This window comes from Athene cunicularia, assembly GCF_003259725.1.
Source record: "Athene cunicularia isolate RWA chromosome 10 unlocalized genomic scaffold, athCun1 chr10_part1, whole genome shotgun sequence".
Classification (NCBI taxonomy): Eukaryota; Metazoa; Chordata; class Aves; order Strigiformes; family Strigidae; genus Athene; species Athene cunicularia.
In genome coordinates, this window is record NW_020799112.1 from 6,213,986 (window position 1) to 6,232,300 (window position 18,315).

General features: G+C 37.9%; 1 protein-coding gene across 2 annotated transcripts in view; it reads left to right on the forward strand.

The window, feature by feature from the left end:
- Positions 1–16,098, forward strand: part of MTMR10 (myotubularin related protein 10) — a 45,668-nt gene extending 29,570 nt beyond the window's left edge. For both annotated transcript variants that reach the window (XM_026855691.1, XM_026855690.1), the window contains 11 exons: positions 3,831–3,921; positions 6,350–6,524; positions 6,952–7,039; positions 7,208–7,296; positions 8,271–8,401; positions 8,529–8,598; positions 8,795–8,865; positions 9,732–9,901; positions 11,200–11,370; positions 12,282–12,464; positions 13,010–16,098. In XM_026855691.1, the coding sequence (XP_026711492.1) occupies positions 3,831–3,921; positions 6,350–6,524; positions 6,952–7,039; positions 7,208–7,296; positions 8,271–8,401; positions 8,529–8,598; positions 8,795–8,865; positions 9,732–9,901; positions 11,200–11,370; positions 12,282–12,464; positions 13,010–13,609 (1,839 nt within the window). In that variant the 3' untranslated portion in view covers positions 13,610–16,098. The remainder of the gene's footprint in view (positions 1–3,830; positions 3,922–6,349; positions 6,525–6,951; positions 7,040–7,207; positions 7,297–8,270; positions 8,402–8,528; positions 8,599–8,794; positions 8,866–9,731; positions 9,902–11,199; positions 11,371–12,281; positions 12,465–13,009) is intronic.
- The last annotated feature ends 2,217 nt before the right edge of the window (positions 16,099–18,315 follow it).

Below are 18,315 nucleotides of genomic sequence, written 5' to 3' on the forward strand. Positions count from 1 at the left end.
CAGTAGCAATATTTTGAAGGTCTTGTCCTTGGTAAAATTTCTGTTGAAAAAGAGGAGGGCTTGCCCTGAAAAGTATTATTAATTTTTCTCAGATAAGGGTTGAACAGAGGACACTGACATAGGGAAATGGCCTTTGTACTATGAAATAATTACAGCCATTGTGTTTACTGCTTTTAATAAATGAACTTTCCAACAAGCAGCCTATTCTCTTGTTATTTGACTGAGCCTAAATATCTTCAGCTTTATACAATTGTAAATTGGCAAGAATACCAAACATTTTTCAGTTTGATATGAGAACATTTCCTGTAAAACATGTTTGTCTTCCAATTTAAGAGCTTTCTAGTTATGGTGATAATCTGCTGAGATCTGTGGAATGTGGTTGTCTTTTGAAACTTTCAGACAATAAAACTACTATATGGATTTAGTGAGGAATAAACTGAAAATGATTGTCTTTAATACTTGTTTAGTGTATATATGAGTGGAATTTATCTAAAATGTAAAAGGGAAGACAGTAATAGGTAAATATACTACATTTTAATAACAGCAATAGAGGTCCTGAACCTGTATTGTAATCTACAGGTGTATTGTTGCACCCATGCAATACCTGGTATTGTGAGTTATGTCTATATTGTGGAATGCCTGTGAGCGTTTCTCAGCTGCTGGGTTCAAAAGCACAGCTGTGGCCTCATATGCTTACCATCTCCCCCCACCAATTTTACCCCTTGTAACACAGCGCACACATAGTCTCTTTCTCAAATGCGGCAAGTAAATAACAGAGATTTCAGCGCTAAAAATGGGTTTTACTGTATTTCTACTGTGTTATTTGGCAGTGTAATGACATTTAATGTATTGCAGTTCATCCTCAAGCCTTGAGAGTAGAACAGTTAGTGAAAGGCTTTCATCTTTCACTCCCATGAATGAAGATGAGTAGCTCTGTTAATATCAGTTAGTGTAGCAAAAAGTTACATAGAAAAATGGAAATCAAAATGTGTTTTGTGGATATACAGTTTTCCGTTTTGTTTCATTGTGAGTGAAAGGCAAAAATAGTCTGTTAGAAGAGGCCAAGTATTATCGAATAGCTGGCTTCTTCAGCTTTGATTTATACATTTAAATAACAAGATTTAATAAAATGTGCATGGCTTCCAGTTAATCATTGCAGTTATTAAGTTTTACCAAATCCTGGAAATAAACTTATACTAGTTCATTTGAAAAGTCATGCTAGACTATTTCCTAGTGAATCTTTTACTGTTTGGGCCTTTTAGAGGGTCCTGTTCCACACATCCCCCTCACCCCCCACCTCCCTGGAATGTTCCATCCTCTATTTTCTTTTGCAGTTTCATTGTAGAACTGGAAGTGCGGGGAGAAAAGTTAAAGCAACTGTTTTTCTAAGACTTGATAGGAATTTTTTTGTTGGAGAATGTTTGTGAAAAACCATTTTCAACTCAAGTTAGTCTATAGTCATTACTGGTTTTATAAATAGTAAGAAATGTCCCCATCAAAAGCCAAAGTAAATAAAAATATGGCGAAGGTTCCATAATGCCATATATGTTGTACACAAGTGAGTAAAACTACAATAATTTTCCCCATGCAGAATTCAAGTTTCTTTCCTTTGGCACCATGCTGCCAGTAGTAGTATTTGTTCAGTTGTGTGTCATGCAAATCTTTTTATGTATATGACCATAAGAAAACTTACCTTCAGTAACAGAAAACAACTTATTCGATGCACAGGATGTTTTTCAAAACTAATATCCAAAACTGCTAAGCGGAGTTAACTTGGGTCAGCATGTTGCCAACTGTAAAATGTCAGAGAGAGTTGAAGGGAAGGAAGAAAATGGAAAGGAACAATTTTAGGAAGTAAGAATATCAATTTATACTGTGTCTTTGTCCCTAATTAAAAACTTTGTCATATGGAATTTCTGTATCTGAACATATAGTGTAGAGTTTTGTGTTTCATAACCTCCTTTTCATTAAGTATTCTCTCTAGAGGTAAGGCAGGTACATTTTAGTAAAATGGAGAAGCAAATACTGAGGGAAGAAGGCAAAGGTAAAGACTCCAAATCCAGTCCTGAAGTTTGGAGAATAACAGTGCCAGTCTCTACTTCAGAGGCTTTTTACTTCATGAATTTGATTCTTATAGACACTAGGGTTTTTTTGTCAAATCTTCTGTATTTATTAGTGAATATCCACATTTAAAGAGGCAAAAGCTAGCACAGCTTGACTGTATTTGAAGTCTAGTATCTAATCTTAAACCATGTCCTTCACTCTTAATTTTAATAATCTTAGGGTCCTACCAAAATGAACAATTTATATGGGTAGAAAACTAGTTTCTTATGTGATGCTGGTCCTTAGACTGTTGCAAAGAATGTGAAGACTGGGCCAAGACTCTTCCTTGTGCACCAGGTTAATCTCTGCTGTTCTGAGGAGGCATCACTGTTACTTTAAATCTCTGCTGAGTTTCCCTTCCCAGGGCAGGGCTTGTGACTCAGCCTGGTTAAACTTGGTTAATGCATCAGCTTGTCAGATACAGTGTTGGAGCTTGCTTTATACCTGCAGGCATCTAGAAGTTATGGATGTATTTCTTTGGTGAATGAAATAGTCATCTGGGACAGAACCTACAAGGGTTAGGCTGAAATTTAATGAAGATGACATCTTGCTACCCTGGCTGATGTTTCAGTTCTCAGGATCAGCTGGGTACTGGGAAGGGGGTGATTACTTGCATGTATAATTAACTGTAGATCCCACACACTTGACAAAAGGACCTACTCTAAAACCTCACTTTTTATTGAAATTGGAGATTGATGGAGAATCTTTGGTCTGCCATTCAGCTGACAAGCTACAAGTGACTAACATGAGGAAAACATCTCCCACTCTGAATTACTTATTTCCAAGTAACTTGGGGAAAAAGCTCTTTATTGCCGAACAGTTTGCATTTGATTTATATTCATCAATGCCCTTCATAATTTTGCAATATAACTTAATGAGATGCAAGATTGACATATACATCCTGGAAGTCTTCAGAGCGACTTTTTGTTTTCCCTTCTAAGAGCAAAAATTTTTGAAGGTTGAGTTTTGGGTAGCATAGACTGGCAAGCCTCCTGCCTATATGGGGTGAACTAGTGGAAAAGATAATGAAAACTTAACTTGATACAAACTTTTGGTTAAATATGATACTTTAGAGAAGAACCGAGAGGACTTTTATAAAGGGAAAACACACTTCAAGAACCTGTTGAAGTGTTGGAAAATATCTTGGTAAAATTTTACTATATGCTTTCTCTTTTTATCCTCTTCTCTAAGGATTGATTGCTGGCCATAGCAGGAACACAGCGCTAGGTTGGACCTTTTGAACACACTTAGTATGGCCATTCTTATGTCCTTGTGCTTTGTTGATAAGTACTCTTTATTTGAAGAAAAAATTATTTCTCAAAAGACCAGTTACAAATGAGACTTTGCTGTACTATGCTCACCACTAGTGTGTTGTGCTTTTTTCTTTTCTGTTCTCCTTCTGTATGCAGATGGGCAAGCACATCACAGTAGCTCCAAGTCCTTGCTTGTCTCTGTTGACAGAGAATCATGTTTAGGGATGCTTCATGCTGGCTGACTTTTCTTGCTAAAACTTAGTCCACCCTTACCAGTTAATCACTCTTGATAGATGGTCATGAACTCATCTAGTATGATTACAGTAATGGTCTCGTGATAAATAGGTTTAAAATACAGAATTAAAACATCAGAAGACTGATTTTTAACTTTTGCTCTGCATAGTTTATACTGTCATAATTAAGGGCAATAAGTTTTGCAGCTATAAATAACAGTAACAAATTATTCTTTCTTAGGTGTGCCTTGCAATAGCTCATTATTCTCAGCCAACAGATCTTCAGCTTCTCTTTGCATTTGAGTATGTTGGAGAAATATATCATAATCCAGGTGAGCATGAAAATATTTTGATTTTTTTTTTCCTATTTCATAATATGTAATTTTAGCAAGACTTCTGTCTAGAAGCAGTGGCAAAAAGCATTTGAGGCTTTCTCCAGGGATAATAAAATTGGCTTGTCCTGCACCCAACCTCTTACTTTGGTTTATAAGTCACTCATTGTGATAGACATTAACAACCAAATTGAAGGAAATGTCTTTTCTGTCTGAAACAAACCCAAGCTACCTATGTCAGCACTTATGTCAGCATGAATACTCATATTTCTCAATTCACGCTTCGATCCTCCTATTGTATGTCTATATTGGTACTCTAGGTACCTAGCTAATCTCCCATCAGGCAGGCTTGTTCACCTGCCCTTCTCTTGGGAATAAGTTTCTCTTCTGGTGGTATTGCAGGAGGATTTGTGCAACTTGGGACTCCATACCTTCTTTCCTAGAGGCTTACTAGGCAGTTCTTACCACTCAAAACCTCCACCACCCCTGCTGAGCTGGAGCACACCCTCTCTGCTCAAGGCCAATCTCCAACTGAACCTTGTCAGTTAGGTAAGCCTAAAAAAGATGCCTTTGGAACTTGATTTCTAGTGTAATGCTGTGCGGTCACTGCTTAGTGTTCCCCAGCCAATACACAGCTGAAAACCATCAGTTCTAGCATAACAAGCCTCCAAATAAAGTGCCATTGATGTAGTTCTGTGGTACTGAAATATTTACTCAGCAGCTGGCACTAGAAACCACTGATCTGCCTGTTAACAAAATTTGAATGTTGTGGAATTATGAGCTCAGGCCTTCAAATTTGCACAAAAATGCATGTGTTTCATTCAGGTGCCTACATGACTGCCCTGTGCATGCACAAGAATAAGTGTGCATGTGATTATATTGCACACATAATTACACATACAATTTCTTACCTGATAAAACTTGGGCGCTCATTAAGACCCAGGTACTTTAGTCTTATAAAGTAGTAGGGATGAAGCCACTTTGGAGATAAAATTACAATAAAATGTTGAAGTGGAGTGTGAACAAAACGTTAGTCTGTCACAAAGTTGCCTTTACTCTGTACTTAAAATACCATTTGCTTTATTGAAAAACACCTAGTGGAAGAATTACATAAGGTGGGTAAAAAACATTGTTCCTCTGGAGCAGCAGACCAGAATGCCAAAAGACAGTTGTTCTCCTGTGCTACAGTTGCTGGAGAAAAGAGTCTGAAATACTCTGCTTTGGGTTGGGTTTTTTTGTTGTTGTGAACCCTGGTGTTTTTAGCATAGAACTCTGGCTTTGCACTTTTAATTCCAGCACTGTGTTTTATGACTCTATTCCTCATAGTCCTGGTAAAATAAAAGTTGAGATACTCTCTTTGTGCTTCTTGAGGAACATAAAGAGCCTCCATTGCTCTGCTCTGTATGTACATCATTTTTTCTCAGGCTGTACATGATAATTATATATCCTGCCATTGAACAGTAAAACAATAACATTTTTTGTTAACTATCATATTTCTCTGTATACACTGAACAACTACTTCATTCTGATTTTAGGCCAGTTTTCTTCTGAAAAACAGAAGCAATCTGAGTACTAGTGCAAGAATGAAGTTGATAGATGCAGAAAGTAGAAACTACACAGTCACTGATATGACAGTAGAGCCATAACGCTATATTCTGCTTTGTTTGGGCAGGCACATCTTTACAGACTCCTGTAAAGCTAGGAGCTTGCATGGAGGAGGTAATAGGGTCGAGTCTCAGTTTATTTCACTTCCATCTAAAAATGTATCTCCAAGCGTCAAGAAACAAAATGTAGTCGTCTTTGACACAGCTGACTGCCTCCTTGGCACCTAAACAATAACCAGCAAAGAAGATCCTTCCATATTAGTAACAGACTATATAATCTTCTTGGTCCCTAGCCACAAAAGGTCATCTTTATGTGTGGATGTAAAAATCTCTCTATAAAAAATGTATATATATTTTTTTAACCTGACCTTCAATTTATTTTATCTGCTGTTAATCCAGCAGTCATTTAAAGCTTTTGGAATGATATAATTTTCATTTTCCTTTCTTCATAAGGGACCTAATTAAAGGGTAGCCTATAAAGGGTTCATGTTTTTAAAACATTGCTAACTTTGACTTGTTGAAGAGAGAAATCGTGAGAAATCCTGAGATAACATTTATTCCTGAGTATTAGTATGTCTTGCTTTCTGTTAAGCAGCACAACATACCAATTTTCTGTTGCTTCTCTGTTGAAATTGCAGGAAAAAATACATTTACATCTTCACATATCGTGAAGCTGTCATTAAATCACTGATCTGTGGTAATACAAAAATAGGGAGGGTTAGTCCTGATGGTAGTGGCTCATTCTTGTAATCAGGAAGATGAAGGGTTTGGGGTTTTTTTCTCTTTTTTTTTAAAATGTGCATTGATGAATGTTCTTTTCCTAGCAAAGAAGGTGAATGGAATAGACCCAGGAGGTGGTGGTGGTGGCATCGGCAGTGCCAGTGGTCAGCAGACGCCTTTGTTTGAAACTTACTCTGATTGGGATAGAGAAATCAAAAGGACAGGTGCATCAGAGTGGAGAGTTTGTTCAGTCAATGAAGGTTATATGATATCTACTTGGTAAGTTTCTCTTACAACACAAGTAGACAAAAACAAGGCTATTGTACTGTTTTTTCCTGTCTCCTCTACCAAAGCCTCCATCCTACCTGACTCTGCACTTCACCTCTTAAATGTGCCACTTGCTGGAGAGGCCCTCAGTTGAAAAATCCTGCAAATGCTGTAATGAAAAAATATGTAATATTTTGGCATCTGTTGCTTTCGTGCATTTGTACCTCCCTCTGAAACATGCACGTTTCTAAACAAATACATCTCAGTTGTACCAGTGGTTCGTACGATCATGCATACAGGACAAGCAGTTAGCACTGCAGTTTTAGGGGCTGGTGCACTATAGTTTAACAGAGTTGGTAAGACAACACTGCAACAAGAGGAAAGCTGGTAAAATATATAGGGAAAAGTAACCTTTTGTATCATATTTTTTTTCCCCAAGCCTTCCAGAATATTTTGTGGTTCCATCTTCCTTAGCAGATCAAGACCTTAAGCTATACTCCTACTCTTTTATTGGGAGACGAATGCCAGTAAGTGTAGTCTTTATTCTGTTACTGTTCTTGATCATTGTACAATATTAGTCTTAAAACAATGTTAACTGGCATACATATCTTTGTGTGTAACATTAAGAAAAAAAATTCTGTAGAATAATGTTAACCTTCATTATTGTTTCTTTTGTGGTTTTTTTCCCATTTTAGTTATGGTCCTGGAATCACCCTAACGGGAGTGCCCTTGTAAGAATGGCCAACATTAAAGACGTGTTGCAACAAAGAAGAATTGATCAAAGGTAAATGATTTTTTATGTTTTATTAGACATGCAGGATAACACAAGTGGTGACTATGTGCAACATACAGCAGCAGTTTGTAATTGAGAGCATACTTGCTTCATAAGGTTGCAGTGCAACAGCTTTTGAGAAACTGTTCTCTGACTATAGTGCTGGTACAGCTCCTATTCAAGGTCTACTTCAGTTTTGAATACTGAATAATTTTCAGATTTTAAGGGATGCTAATTTTTTAGGTGGCTAGTCATTCAGATGGCAAGGATCAGACTCGGTCAGTTAAAAGGATCACAATTAATCTTTTCTATCGATGTTACTGTAATACAACTTTTTGGTGGAGATTTTCTTACCTGCTTCTGAGAGACAAAACTATTTAATTTATTAATGGCATTGGGAAATACGTTCTATAGATTTAGTGCCACAATGCACACAGTATTTCTGTGAAATATTTGTCATTCACTGTCCTTGATGAAAGTTGAAAGCATTTAGGGCCTCACATAAGTAGTTTACTAGCTTGGTATGTTTTGTTCTTTGGTTTAATTTGTAAGGTGACTTTTTGTAGTAGTACAAACACCTGGATTATGTGTGTTAGGCTGGAGCTCAGAGTTTTATTTGAAACCCTGATTTCCTGGCTTTATAAGCTTCATATATGTTCTGTTTATTTAGTGTAGATAAGTTCTAAAAATCTGGAAAACTAAAAATTAAATAGAGCTATTTAACTGTAAGTCAGCCTCAGATTTTCATTTCCCAAACAGGTTGTTTTAATGATCCAGCATTTCCGTTTTTTTGTTTTGTAACTAGTCAATAGCTTTGTGGCAAGAGCAATATAAATATATATGAATATAAAGTATTAAACTTTTTTTTTAAATAAGGTGCACGTTTTATGTGGCTTTAGTTGTTTGCAGTAAAGACTGTCATTTTTCTTGAAAGACTGTTTCTGTCCTTGCCAATAATGAAATGTCTGTTTCTTTTTCTTACTTAGGATTTGTAATGCAATAACTCGAAGCCATCCCCTGAGAAGTGACGTTTACAAATCTGATCTGGACAAGTGTCTCCCGAACATCCAGGAAATCCAGGCTGCACATATCAAACTCAAACAGCTCTGTGTTAATGGTATGTTGGACTGGACTGTCCTTTCATAGTGGTTATTTTCTTGAAATCCAACAAATTCTGATAGATCTGGCTAACAGGAATATTTACTTGAAGTTGTTCTGCAATGTAATTACTTTCATTGTTGCAGAGCCTTTTGAAGAAACTGAAGAGAAGTGGCTATCCTCACTGGAAAATACTCACTGGTTAGAGTATATTAGGTGTGTACCATTAGTAAAATGATAATTAATGAGATGTGAAAAACTTTCACCAGTATAAATAAGCAGTGAATCAGTTGAAGGATTCTCTATTTTAATATGAGTTAGGTAAATATAGATATCCCAAATATTTTTTCTTCTAGAGCGTGAACCAGTTACATTAACTGTTGTATCACTTTATTTTCCTGTTCCTGTCTAGATCGTTTCTTAAGCATTCTGCTGAGCTTGTATATATGATGGAGTGTAAGCATGTTTCTGTAATTCTACAAGGTAATACAACCATACAACAATTCTTAGCATTAGTATAATAATACAGATAAACTTATTTAGATAAACTTTTAATCTTGTACATAAAACCCATCACTTCAAAATATTTTAGGCATTTGAGGAGCTAGAAAGGAAAACAATTTTGTTACCTAGCTGAACTGTAGTGTAGTCCATAGCATCAAAGAAATATTCCACTTTGAGTCTTTGTGGGTTTTATTCTGACTTTATCAGAATAAATTTTAGGGTGAACTTTTGTGCTGTGTTAATTGGGCTAATATTCCTTGCATAAGCAATATCAGTTTTAGTCAAAGGTTCTATATACAAAAGTATTTCACTAACAGTGGCTGCTGTTGTGTAAAGTGCAGACAGATATTCCAGGAAAAAAAGACACTGAAAAACTTGTTCATTTTGAGAACAGTAATGTTGTAATTTCTGTAATTTTTACAAGACCCGTTCAGCTGGTATATCTCACTCTCCTTGTACAATGGCCTTCCTAAAACTGCTTCAGGGTGGGAAATATGATGAAAATTTTCAGCAAAATGAACACTCTCCTTCTCATTACATGTTGGTTTAAATACCAGCTGTTTGGATGGGTATTTTGTTCTTGATGAATGTGTTGTTGTGCTGCATACTGCAGGAACCTTTTCTATAGTATGAGTCTCAGTTTAAAAAAAAAAAAAAAGGTTGTTTTATTCTCTTAGGTTTTTTTGAAACTATGAGAACAATTACAGCAGCAAAAAGCATGTTTTAAAAGAAATTCAAAGCAGAACAGTAGACGTAGTTGCCACTTTTTGCTCTTTGAGATCTAATTCTGTATATGTGCATGTATACTGTACATATTTCATACATTCTTGGTGTGTTATTCACAGAGGAAGAGGGACGGGACCTGAGCTGTCTTGCTGCTTCTCTCATTCAAGTCATGCTGGATCCCTATTTTCGAACAATTGTTGGATTTCAAAGCTTAATACAGAAGGAATGGGTCATGGCGGGATATCAGTTTTTAGATAGGTGTAACCACTTAAAGAGATCTGACAAAGAGGTAAAAATTAATTGTATTTGTATGTGATAACAGTATCTGATTAATACCAGCCTGAATATTTATTCACACAGAAATCTAAAAGTAAAAATGTATTTTAATACTTTCAAATCTTATGAAACTAGTGTCAAAGAAAATGAGTCTTTGTCCAGGATAGACACATTTTCTTCACCCCCTGTAGCCATGTGAAGATCAGTGAAACATCAGGTGCAAATCAAATGTTGCTGGGTTTTTATGTTGCTTCAGTGTTAATGTATGAAAAGGTCCCACTGTTATAAATGGTAGCACAGCCCACATTTAAAATTAAATGAAAGGAGATTAGAGGTGGTTTTGGAGGGGGTGGGTTGGTAGGTTGTTTTACCAGGGGTATCCATTTTCATCCCTGTTCTTTTGAATGCAAAGTCCCATCAATATGCAGTACTTTTCGAAGTATTGAGCTGATAGAGAAGCACAGCAGCTTTATGAACTGATACACAGCTGCCAAACAGATTAATAGAGGGTAGCACAGTGCTTGATTTTCAGTCTTTCCAGCTAATCTTATTTAGCCTCTTCATTGCAAAGGAGACACTTGTAATTGCAGTTGGAAAAATAGAGAACCCTAGGTTAGCAGTCTTTGTCAGGGACAATGCTCAAGAGCAGTAGAAAGCAAGATCCCCGGAGAGCAGAGCCAGCAGGTAAACCAAGGACACTGAGCACTAAGCAGAGAAGATGCCTGAAGGGCTAAAGGAAGAGAAATGCCAAGGGCGAAATGATGAGAAAGCAGATATTTTGACCCTATATTTCTAAAGCTTCTGATAAATGATTCTTTATACTTTTGCCATTTGTGTGCCACTGTGGGAAGAGCTAGACAGTGTAGTGAGAAGGTAACATGGCTGAATCATAAGCTCTCCTGTAATTTCAAACAAGAAGGAAGTATATACATTGTGAAAATAAGACCAGGTAGTGAGGAAGGCTCATACAATCACTAATCTAGAATTTGAGGGACATACAAGATGGCAGAAAGCATTTTTGTAGCTACATCAGTATGAAGAGAGCCCAGGAAAGAACTGACTGGCTTCTTACCGTGAGGGAAGGCTGTGGAAAGGTAATGCTGAGAGAGCCACCTGACATAATTTCTTGTGAAAGTGGCTAAACAGAAATACAGGGTATTCCAGTTGCATAAAATACTCTAAAGACTTTACCCTGTTGAGGAATGTACCAGAGGTGTAGCTAAATACCCTGATGGAGCACTAACTGCAAAGAAATTGGTATGACTTGGGAAAAGCTTATATTCAATCTAATAATTCTGTTTCTTTTCTCAGTCTCCTTTGTTCTTGATGTTTCTTGACTGTGTTTGGCAGCTGCTAGAACAATACCCAGCAGCCTTCGAGTTTTCTGAAATGTACCTGACTATATTGTACGACAGTGCACGTATCTCATTGTTTGGCACTTTCCTTTTCAATTGTCCTCATCAGCGAGTAAAGGAAAGCACTGTGAGTATGAAGTGTTGCACCTACTTTTCAAATAGGAGACTTCAGCATGCCCTTCTGGAAATAACAGCATCTCAGCTAAATGGTATTCCTTTGTGTTTTTCAAAATGTCACACTCCGTTTGGGGCAAAATATTCAGCTCCCCAGATGAATATGATCAGAATGTCCTTTCAGGTGATCTTTGCATAGACAATAACTAACTATTCAGGAAGAAAGTCTGTTAATTTAATTTTCTTTTTTTTCTAGAAAAGCATTGTTATTGTACATTCTTACTTGTACTCCTCTAGGAAACAGATTTATATCCAAAACTGATGAAGTAGAATGACAGGCAATAAATAGTATTTCACACTTCAGGCAAATTTTGTAATCTCTTGACATAATTGTTTAAATAGTTGAAAAAGTTGGGAAAGTCTGTGTAAAGTTCAAATAGTAATGCACAATGAAGGTATTTAAAAAACTGAACACTTAAAATTTGTTTTGGAAAACTGGAGCTTCTCAGAACTGTGTGTAGAAAACTTCTGATGACTGATGAAGTAAAGCTTACTTAATTGTTAAATATTTTCCCTTTAAAGTTGTAGGTGGCTACCTTAAAAGGAAGTAGAGCATTGAGGGACCATCAGTGTATTCTCAGAATAACCCTTTGGGGTGTTTAACAAATTCACTATATAATTGAAAAGTAATTTTTGCTAAGTGAGCAGTAGTCCTGCCTCTGCGTTGCACAAATGAAAAAAGAGGGTAGCTGTTTTCTCCAGCAGCAGACAGTCTTGCTGCTCAGTTGCTTTGGTCCGCAGCCACCTCTAAATTATATCCCTGCTCTTCTTTGCCCAATAGTTATGCACTGGTTTACAATTAAGATTTGTGAATAAGTCTGTTCTCTTTGATTTTTAATATGCCTGAATGTTAACTTCTTGCAGGAATTTGCCATAAGCAAAAATATTCAGCTGGGTGATGAGAAAGGCCTCAAATTTCCTTGTGTTTGGGACTGGTCTCTTCAGTTTACAAGCAGGGATCGCCTGCTCTTCCACAACCCTTTGTATATTGGCAAGAGCGCGCCATGTGTACAAAATGGAGCAGTGAAAACTTTCAAACGCTCAAAGGTAACTATAGTGATGTCTGTCTGTGAATGGACTGTTTCTGTGCTTAAACATAAGGTGTTAATGCTTAAAAATTTACAGTCATATAGTGTTTTACACCCTCAGTTTAGCAATAGGAGCATTAATTCTCTTAGCTTCCCAGCCTGAAGAAATTATTTTCTGTAGAAGTAAAAATGTGCACTGTTAAGCTTTGTGTTCCAGGGCATTTTCTGATATGACTGAGCTCGCTGCCAACATTTGCATTTGTTCACTTATGAAAAAGTGATGAGATGCCACTTCTTTTCCCCAGGGTTGTCAGTTTTTTCAGTGAATACTGATTAATTCAATCATTCATTGTTTTAGATTCTAGAAAACATACGTATTTCTTTTTAAAGGCCACAGGTAGTCACAGTTTGCCCTCTGAGCCCTGTAGTGGCATCTCATAAGCTCAGAACTGTTTAAAGGTCACGTCATTTCTCTGGATGATGCATCCTAGCAGCTCAGGGAAATCTGCTCTTCTGCTATTTATTTCATAAACCCAGAAAATTACTGGTATTTATTTTCTATAGAAAAACTACAGCTCCACATTGCGAGGTGTCCCCCCAGCACTAAAAAATGGAATCATCAGTGAGCAAGAGTTCCTTCCAAGAAGAAACTCTCTGATACTAAAACTGAAACCAGACTTTCTACAGCAATCGGAGAGTCAGAGCAACAGTATGGAGCAGTACTTCAGAGACTGGTTTGCAAAGCCCGTTGATTTGCACGGCGTAATTCTACCCCATATCTCTGGAACACAAATAAAACTGTGGAAACTCTGCTACTTCCGGTGGGTTCCCGAGGCCCAGATTAACCACGGTGGCTTCATCACTGCTTTCCATAAAGTTTCTTTGCTGGCAGATGAAGTAGACATGTTAAACCGGAATCTTCGGCAGTACAAAAGCAACTCTTCTTTGCAAGGCAACTGCTCGGAACTGGATCAAAGCAGGATGTACTTCAGAGCAAATAGTTTAAATGACACTTCTGGGGCCCCAGACTTTCTCTCCTCCTCATTCCCATTTTCTCCTGTAGGGAACCTGTGCAGACGGAGCATTCTGGGAACACCTTTAAGTAAATTTTTAAGTGGTGCCAAAATCTGGCTGTCCACTGAGACACTTGCAAATGAAGATTAAGATGATGCGATGGCTTAAAGGTTTGGGGAGAACACAGCATATCATTTTGTCTTTTCTAAGTTAACACTGCTAAAGGAGGTATTGAAAGCTGTAATAGTTTTTATATACAAACATTACGTAAGTTTTGCACAAATATTTAAAAGCAAAGCGAGTGATCCTTCAAATCGCACAATTTTGTCTTTAGTAGTTCTCATCTGCTAGAACTTCTGGTCCCTAATCCCTTCTGTGTTTTTGTGGTTTGGCTCATTATATGCGATGGAGCATTTCATTAGCTAATTGAAAGGCTTGCTGTGGTCATTAATGAGGGTTCTGCTTGAAATATCTTTTTTCCCAGATAGTGACTAAAGTGACTTGTGTCAAAACAGCTTGGCAGGTTTGATTTAGGAGTTAGGTGCAGTGGACACAGGCCGACAGCTGAAATCTGGGAACAAACTATTTTACCAGATTGCCTTTTTAGGAAGAATACTTATGCATACATACATACATACTAATGTTCTGTGACTTGATCACTTTACATCTGTGTTAATGCAGTGTGTATCCATGGAGGGGGGGGTGGGGGGGTCCCTTCTCTTTCTCTCCCCAAAATGTATTCATTAACAATTAGTCAGATTTATGCTCCTTGTCATTAGCTTGAATTTAGACTATAGGAATCAACTTCAGGACGATGCACTGTTAACCTTAAAACATTTACTGTAGATTTAGTAATGTAGTAGCTTTAGAAGTGCCTTTAATTGGGAGGAAACAGTAGCAAGGTTACTCTAATGCAGCTGACCTCTCAACTTCTTATAACAGACTGTTATGGTAAGTTCTTGTTCCAACACCTGCCTCCCCCACTCCATTTCTGGAAATAACAGGCTGCCTACTCAAGAGATGGCAAGTTTTTCCTCTTTAAGGTTAATCTTGTTTGTAGGTCTCACGAGAGCCTCACTCTTTCATGTAAGCACCTCAGATACTCAGCATTATATCCCTGCATGGATCCTGATCCCTGCCAGCCCTCTCTTCTTCCTGTTGTAGGATGAAGGAGCTCTCAGCAGAATTCATACTGAAGCGCTGCTGGTCCCAGAAAGGAGGACATGCTCGAGGTGGCCAAATCCGTGGGGGTGCTAGTGCTGTTGTCACTTGTAGGCAGGTGCTGGGAGGAGAGAGGTTCGTGGTGCCTTCTTTCTGCGTACTGCATGTCCAGATGGACAGGGCAATGGACAACCACTGCTTGAGGGAATGAAACCCAACAGGCTCCCTCGGCTTAATGCAGCAGCCTCCTCTTTGCTCTAAAACCTTTTAAATGATACCTCTCCCCAGATGCTATGCCAGAAAGAGCCTCAAGTTTCATAGGGAGAAAAAAGTATACTGGGAGGGTGGAGGAATAGTAATGTGTCACTCTCATAGGTTAAGGCTTCTGTTGACTACCTTCACTTAACAGCGAGGCTGCATTTTGTATTGACTGATGGCTGTGTGAAACACAAACGGTATCGAACCAACCCTGCGCTGCTTTTCAGGTGCTGACTCACAAAGTCAGGCACCGAAGGCCTCGTGTGGGAGGCTAGAAGCTATTCTCAGTTATCAGGGGGGCAGCTGTATGAGGACAATACACAGGTTTTTTTTAAAAAAGGCAGGGAGGGATAGAATTGCGAGCTCTTCATTTGTTTCTAAAACCAAACTGGTCTTCAGCACAGCCTAAATCACAGTGTGCGTTTTGGATATCTAAGATTGCTCAAGTGTTTATTTCAGAGAATATGCATCTGGAGTGGCCTTACAGGCGCTTGTGTCAGAGAAGCGTGGTGCACACAGCACCATATTTCCCCGGGCTAGAAGCTACCTGACCTGCAGAGCTGTTGGGGGGCACTGGCTATGCCGCCTTCTCACACGGTCTTCGGTTTGGTGGGGATAAGGGGGCAGTTTCATTGTAAAGGTGAGCTCATGGGGTGGGGGGGTAGACTTCCTTTTTAACTAACCAACCCCCCAGAAACCTGTTTTTATGCAAAGAAGCTGAGTGTGTGCGTGCATGTGCACGTGTGCATCTGCATGCAGCCACGCACATGCGTGTTAGGACAAAATGCCAGATTGGTTCTGGTCAACTGTTTGTGAGGAGAAAACGTGTATTCACCTCAATTGCCTAATTATGCTGCAAGATGGTCTGAGCATGTTAAATGGTCCACAAACTAGTTGTGTTTATTTACAAGCTTGCTGGAGCAGTTATCTAACTTCTTCAATTTATTATTCAAATGTTTGTATTAGTTTGCTTTTGTGATTATTTTTTTTTTTTTTCCCCCATTAGCTTACAGCTTTCCCTGGTCTGATACTTGACATAAAAGACCTCAACCTGTGTGCTTAGTGTCTTTTGGTACCAATTTTTTTTCTTTTTAAAATTACAGTTAAAACTATGGTGTCTCTTTTTTTTTTTTCCTTAAAAGTATCTCTTTTTGGTTTAAAGGTACCAAAAATGTGTAAATAATTAGTCCACACAGGCAGCTGGTGGAATAAAAAAAAAATGTTTTGGCTAGTACCCTTTTGGGGAAAAAAATGGGTACTATATTTAAACAGGATTGTCTTTTATAAGATTTCAGACATTTTTACATTTCAGTTCTAAGATGTGTACAGATGCTGCAGATGGTCTTTGTGTTTTATATATATATAGTATGGGAGGGGGTTAAAAATAATATGCCTTTATAATAAACGAAACCTGTCTAAATATCTATTTGCCAAATAGGCTTAAAAAGAAATTTTACACCATTCAGAAAGGGAAGTTAGGCAAGCAGAGGTGGAGATGGCGATAAGCAGAGGGGGGAGAAATGGGGACACCTCCTGCAGGGAGGGAGGGAGGGGAGCCCCCCACATTTCCCTAGAAATGTCGACAGGGTTCTGCTTCCTTGTGACGGCAGGGGCCTTGCCTTCTGAGGAGACTGAACAACTACTGTGTGTGTCTCTGTGTGTGTGTCTCTGTGTGTGTGCATGCGTGCCTGTGGATGTTGTTTCTTCCTCTTAAGTTGGATGTTGTTTCTTCCTCTTAAGTTAAACATCTTAATTTTCTTAATTTACTTTCGAAAGACAGGTACTAAATGTCTGCACAGTTGCCTTATCAATAGTCAGTAGAGACTGCTCTGGACATCTTTTAATAACTTTCAAAAGCAATTCTGGGGTGTGAGTACGTATCTTTAACTTCTGTGTACAGAATACTGACATACAAGTGTGTATATATATGTGTGTGTGTATATGTATATGTACACATTTTCAAATTTTAGTTTCTGTTCATCATTTAAACCAAGATACTGTTAATGCCATTTTGGTGTTGCAAGAGTAGAAAAACTACCAAGAAGCTTATCTTTTTTTGTCTGTTTCTAGAAAACGTGCACTATTTTGGCTGTTACTGGCTGTTGTATCATGACTTTTGTACTACACTGTAAACCACATGGGGGAAGTACGAAATGCTGGTTGATATGGTTCAAGTGTACCTCCAGTGTCATTAATTACTGCAAGGTAGAGCTTATTGTAGACTTAGTGATCATGGTAGTACAACTTCATTCACCATTTACTGCCATGTATCAAATTTCTTTAATTCCAGAAATGCATTGAAAAGTGTGTGTGTGTAAGTATACCCAGGCCTGCACATACGTTTAACGTGCACCTGCCTGCAATACCACTTTGATATTAACTGCCTTGTATTTTTTAATGAAAATGTAGCAAGTTGGGGCAAAGGTTTTGGCTTACACTCAGATGGAAAGACATTAAAACCAAAAAATTTCTAACATGTATTTAAGCAAAGGACAAAATCTTTAAATTTGCCTCTTAACATAAGAGACAGAAATCTGTACCTCAAATTGCTCTAGGCAGTAGGTTTCTAATGCTGTTGCTGTGATGATTTAGAATTCACTATTTCAACTGAAACTAAAACCTTTGTGCCTGATAATGATTCATAAGTAGCAGTGCCAGGAAGCTTATAAAATCCTGATGCTGAGTTGTGAATGTGAAGTAAATGAGACTAAATAAAAGTTCATACCTTTCCTCAGCAAACTTCAGGTGGTTTTCTTTCACTTCCTCTAACAAAAAAAAATACAGGGTGTGTGTGTTTTTTCTAAGAAAAGCAGGGACACTGTGCTATAGAAAGATGATTAATAAAAAAGATGTGCAAATGATATTAGTTCTGGTTATGTTCTGTTACAGTGTCTGCTGTTTGTATTGTAAGCAAAATTTCTGATGCCAGGAAAACTTACTCAGTATGGGAAGGAAGACTCCAGAGTGTAGATGTTGGCAATGTGTTAAAACTGGGACAAACCCACAGGATTGTGACATCTTAAAAGAGAACTCTTCCTTTTGGTTCCATTTCAACTGACTGATTTCTGAAGGAGATAACACATCAAAAACTGAGTGACACACTGCAAATGAGTGCAGTGATCTTGGCACTGACCAACTCCTCTCTACTACCAGAAATCTTCACAAGATCTTACACAGATCTTCACAACAGAAGGAGCTGTTAAATAAATTATTCTTTCATACATAGCAGCACATAAAACCAGCATTTAAAATAAAAAAAGTTTTATGCATAACTCTGCCATCATGGACCAGCTGTATTTTTTTTATATTAAAGTGAAAAATTGACACACAATACAAAATGGGGACAGTTAGAGAACCCCCCTAGTCCTGACAGTCCTAGAAAGGTGCACTTTAAATTGGCATCGTGCCAGGAAATGCACAACATGATGAACTCAGGC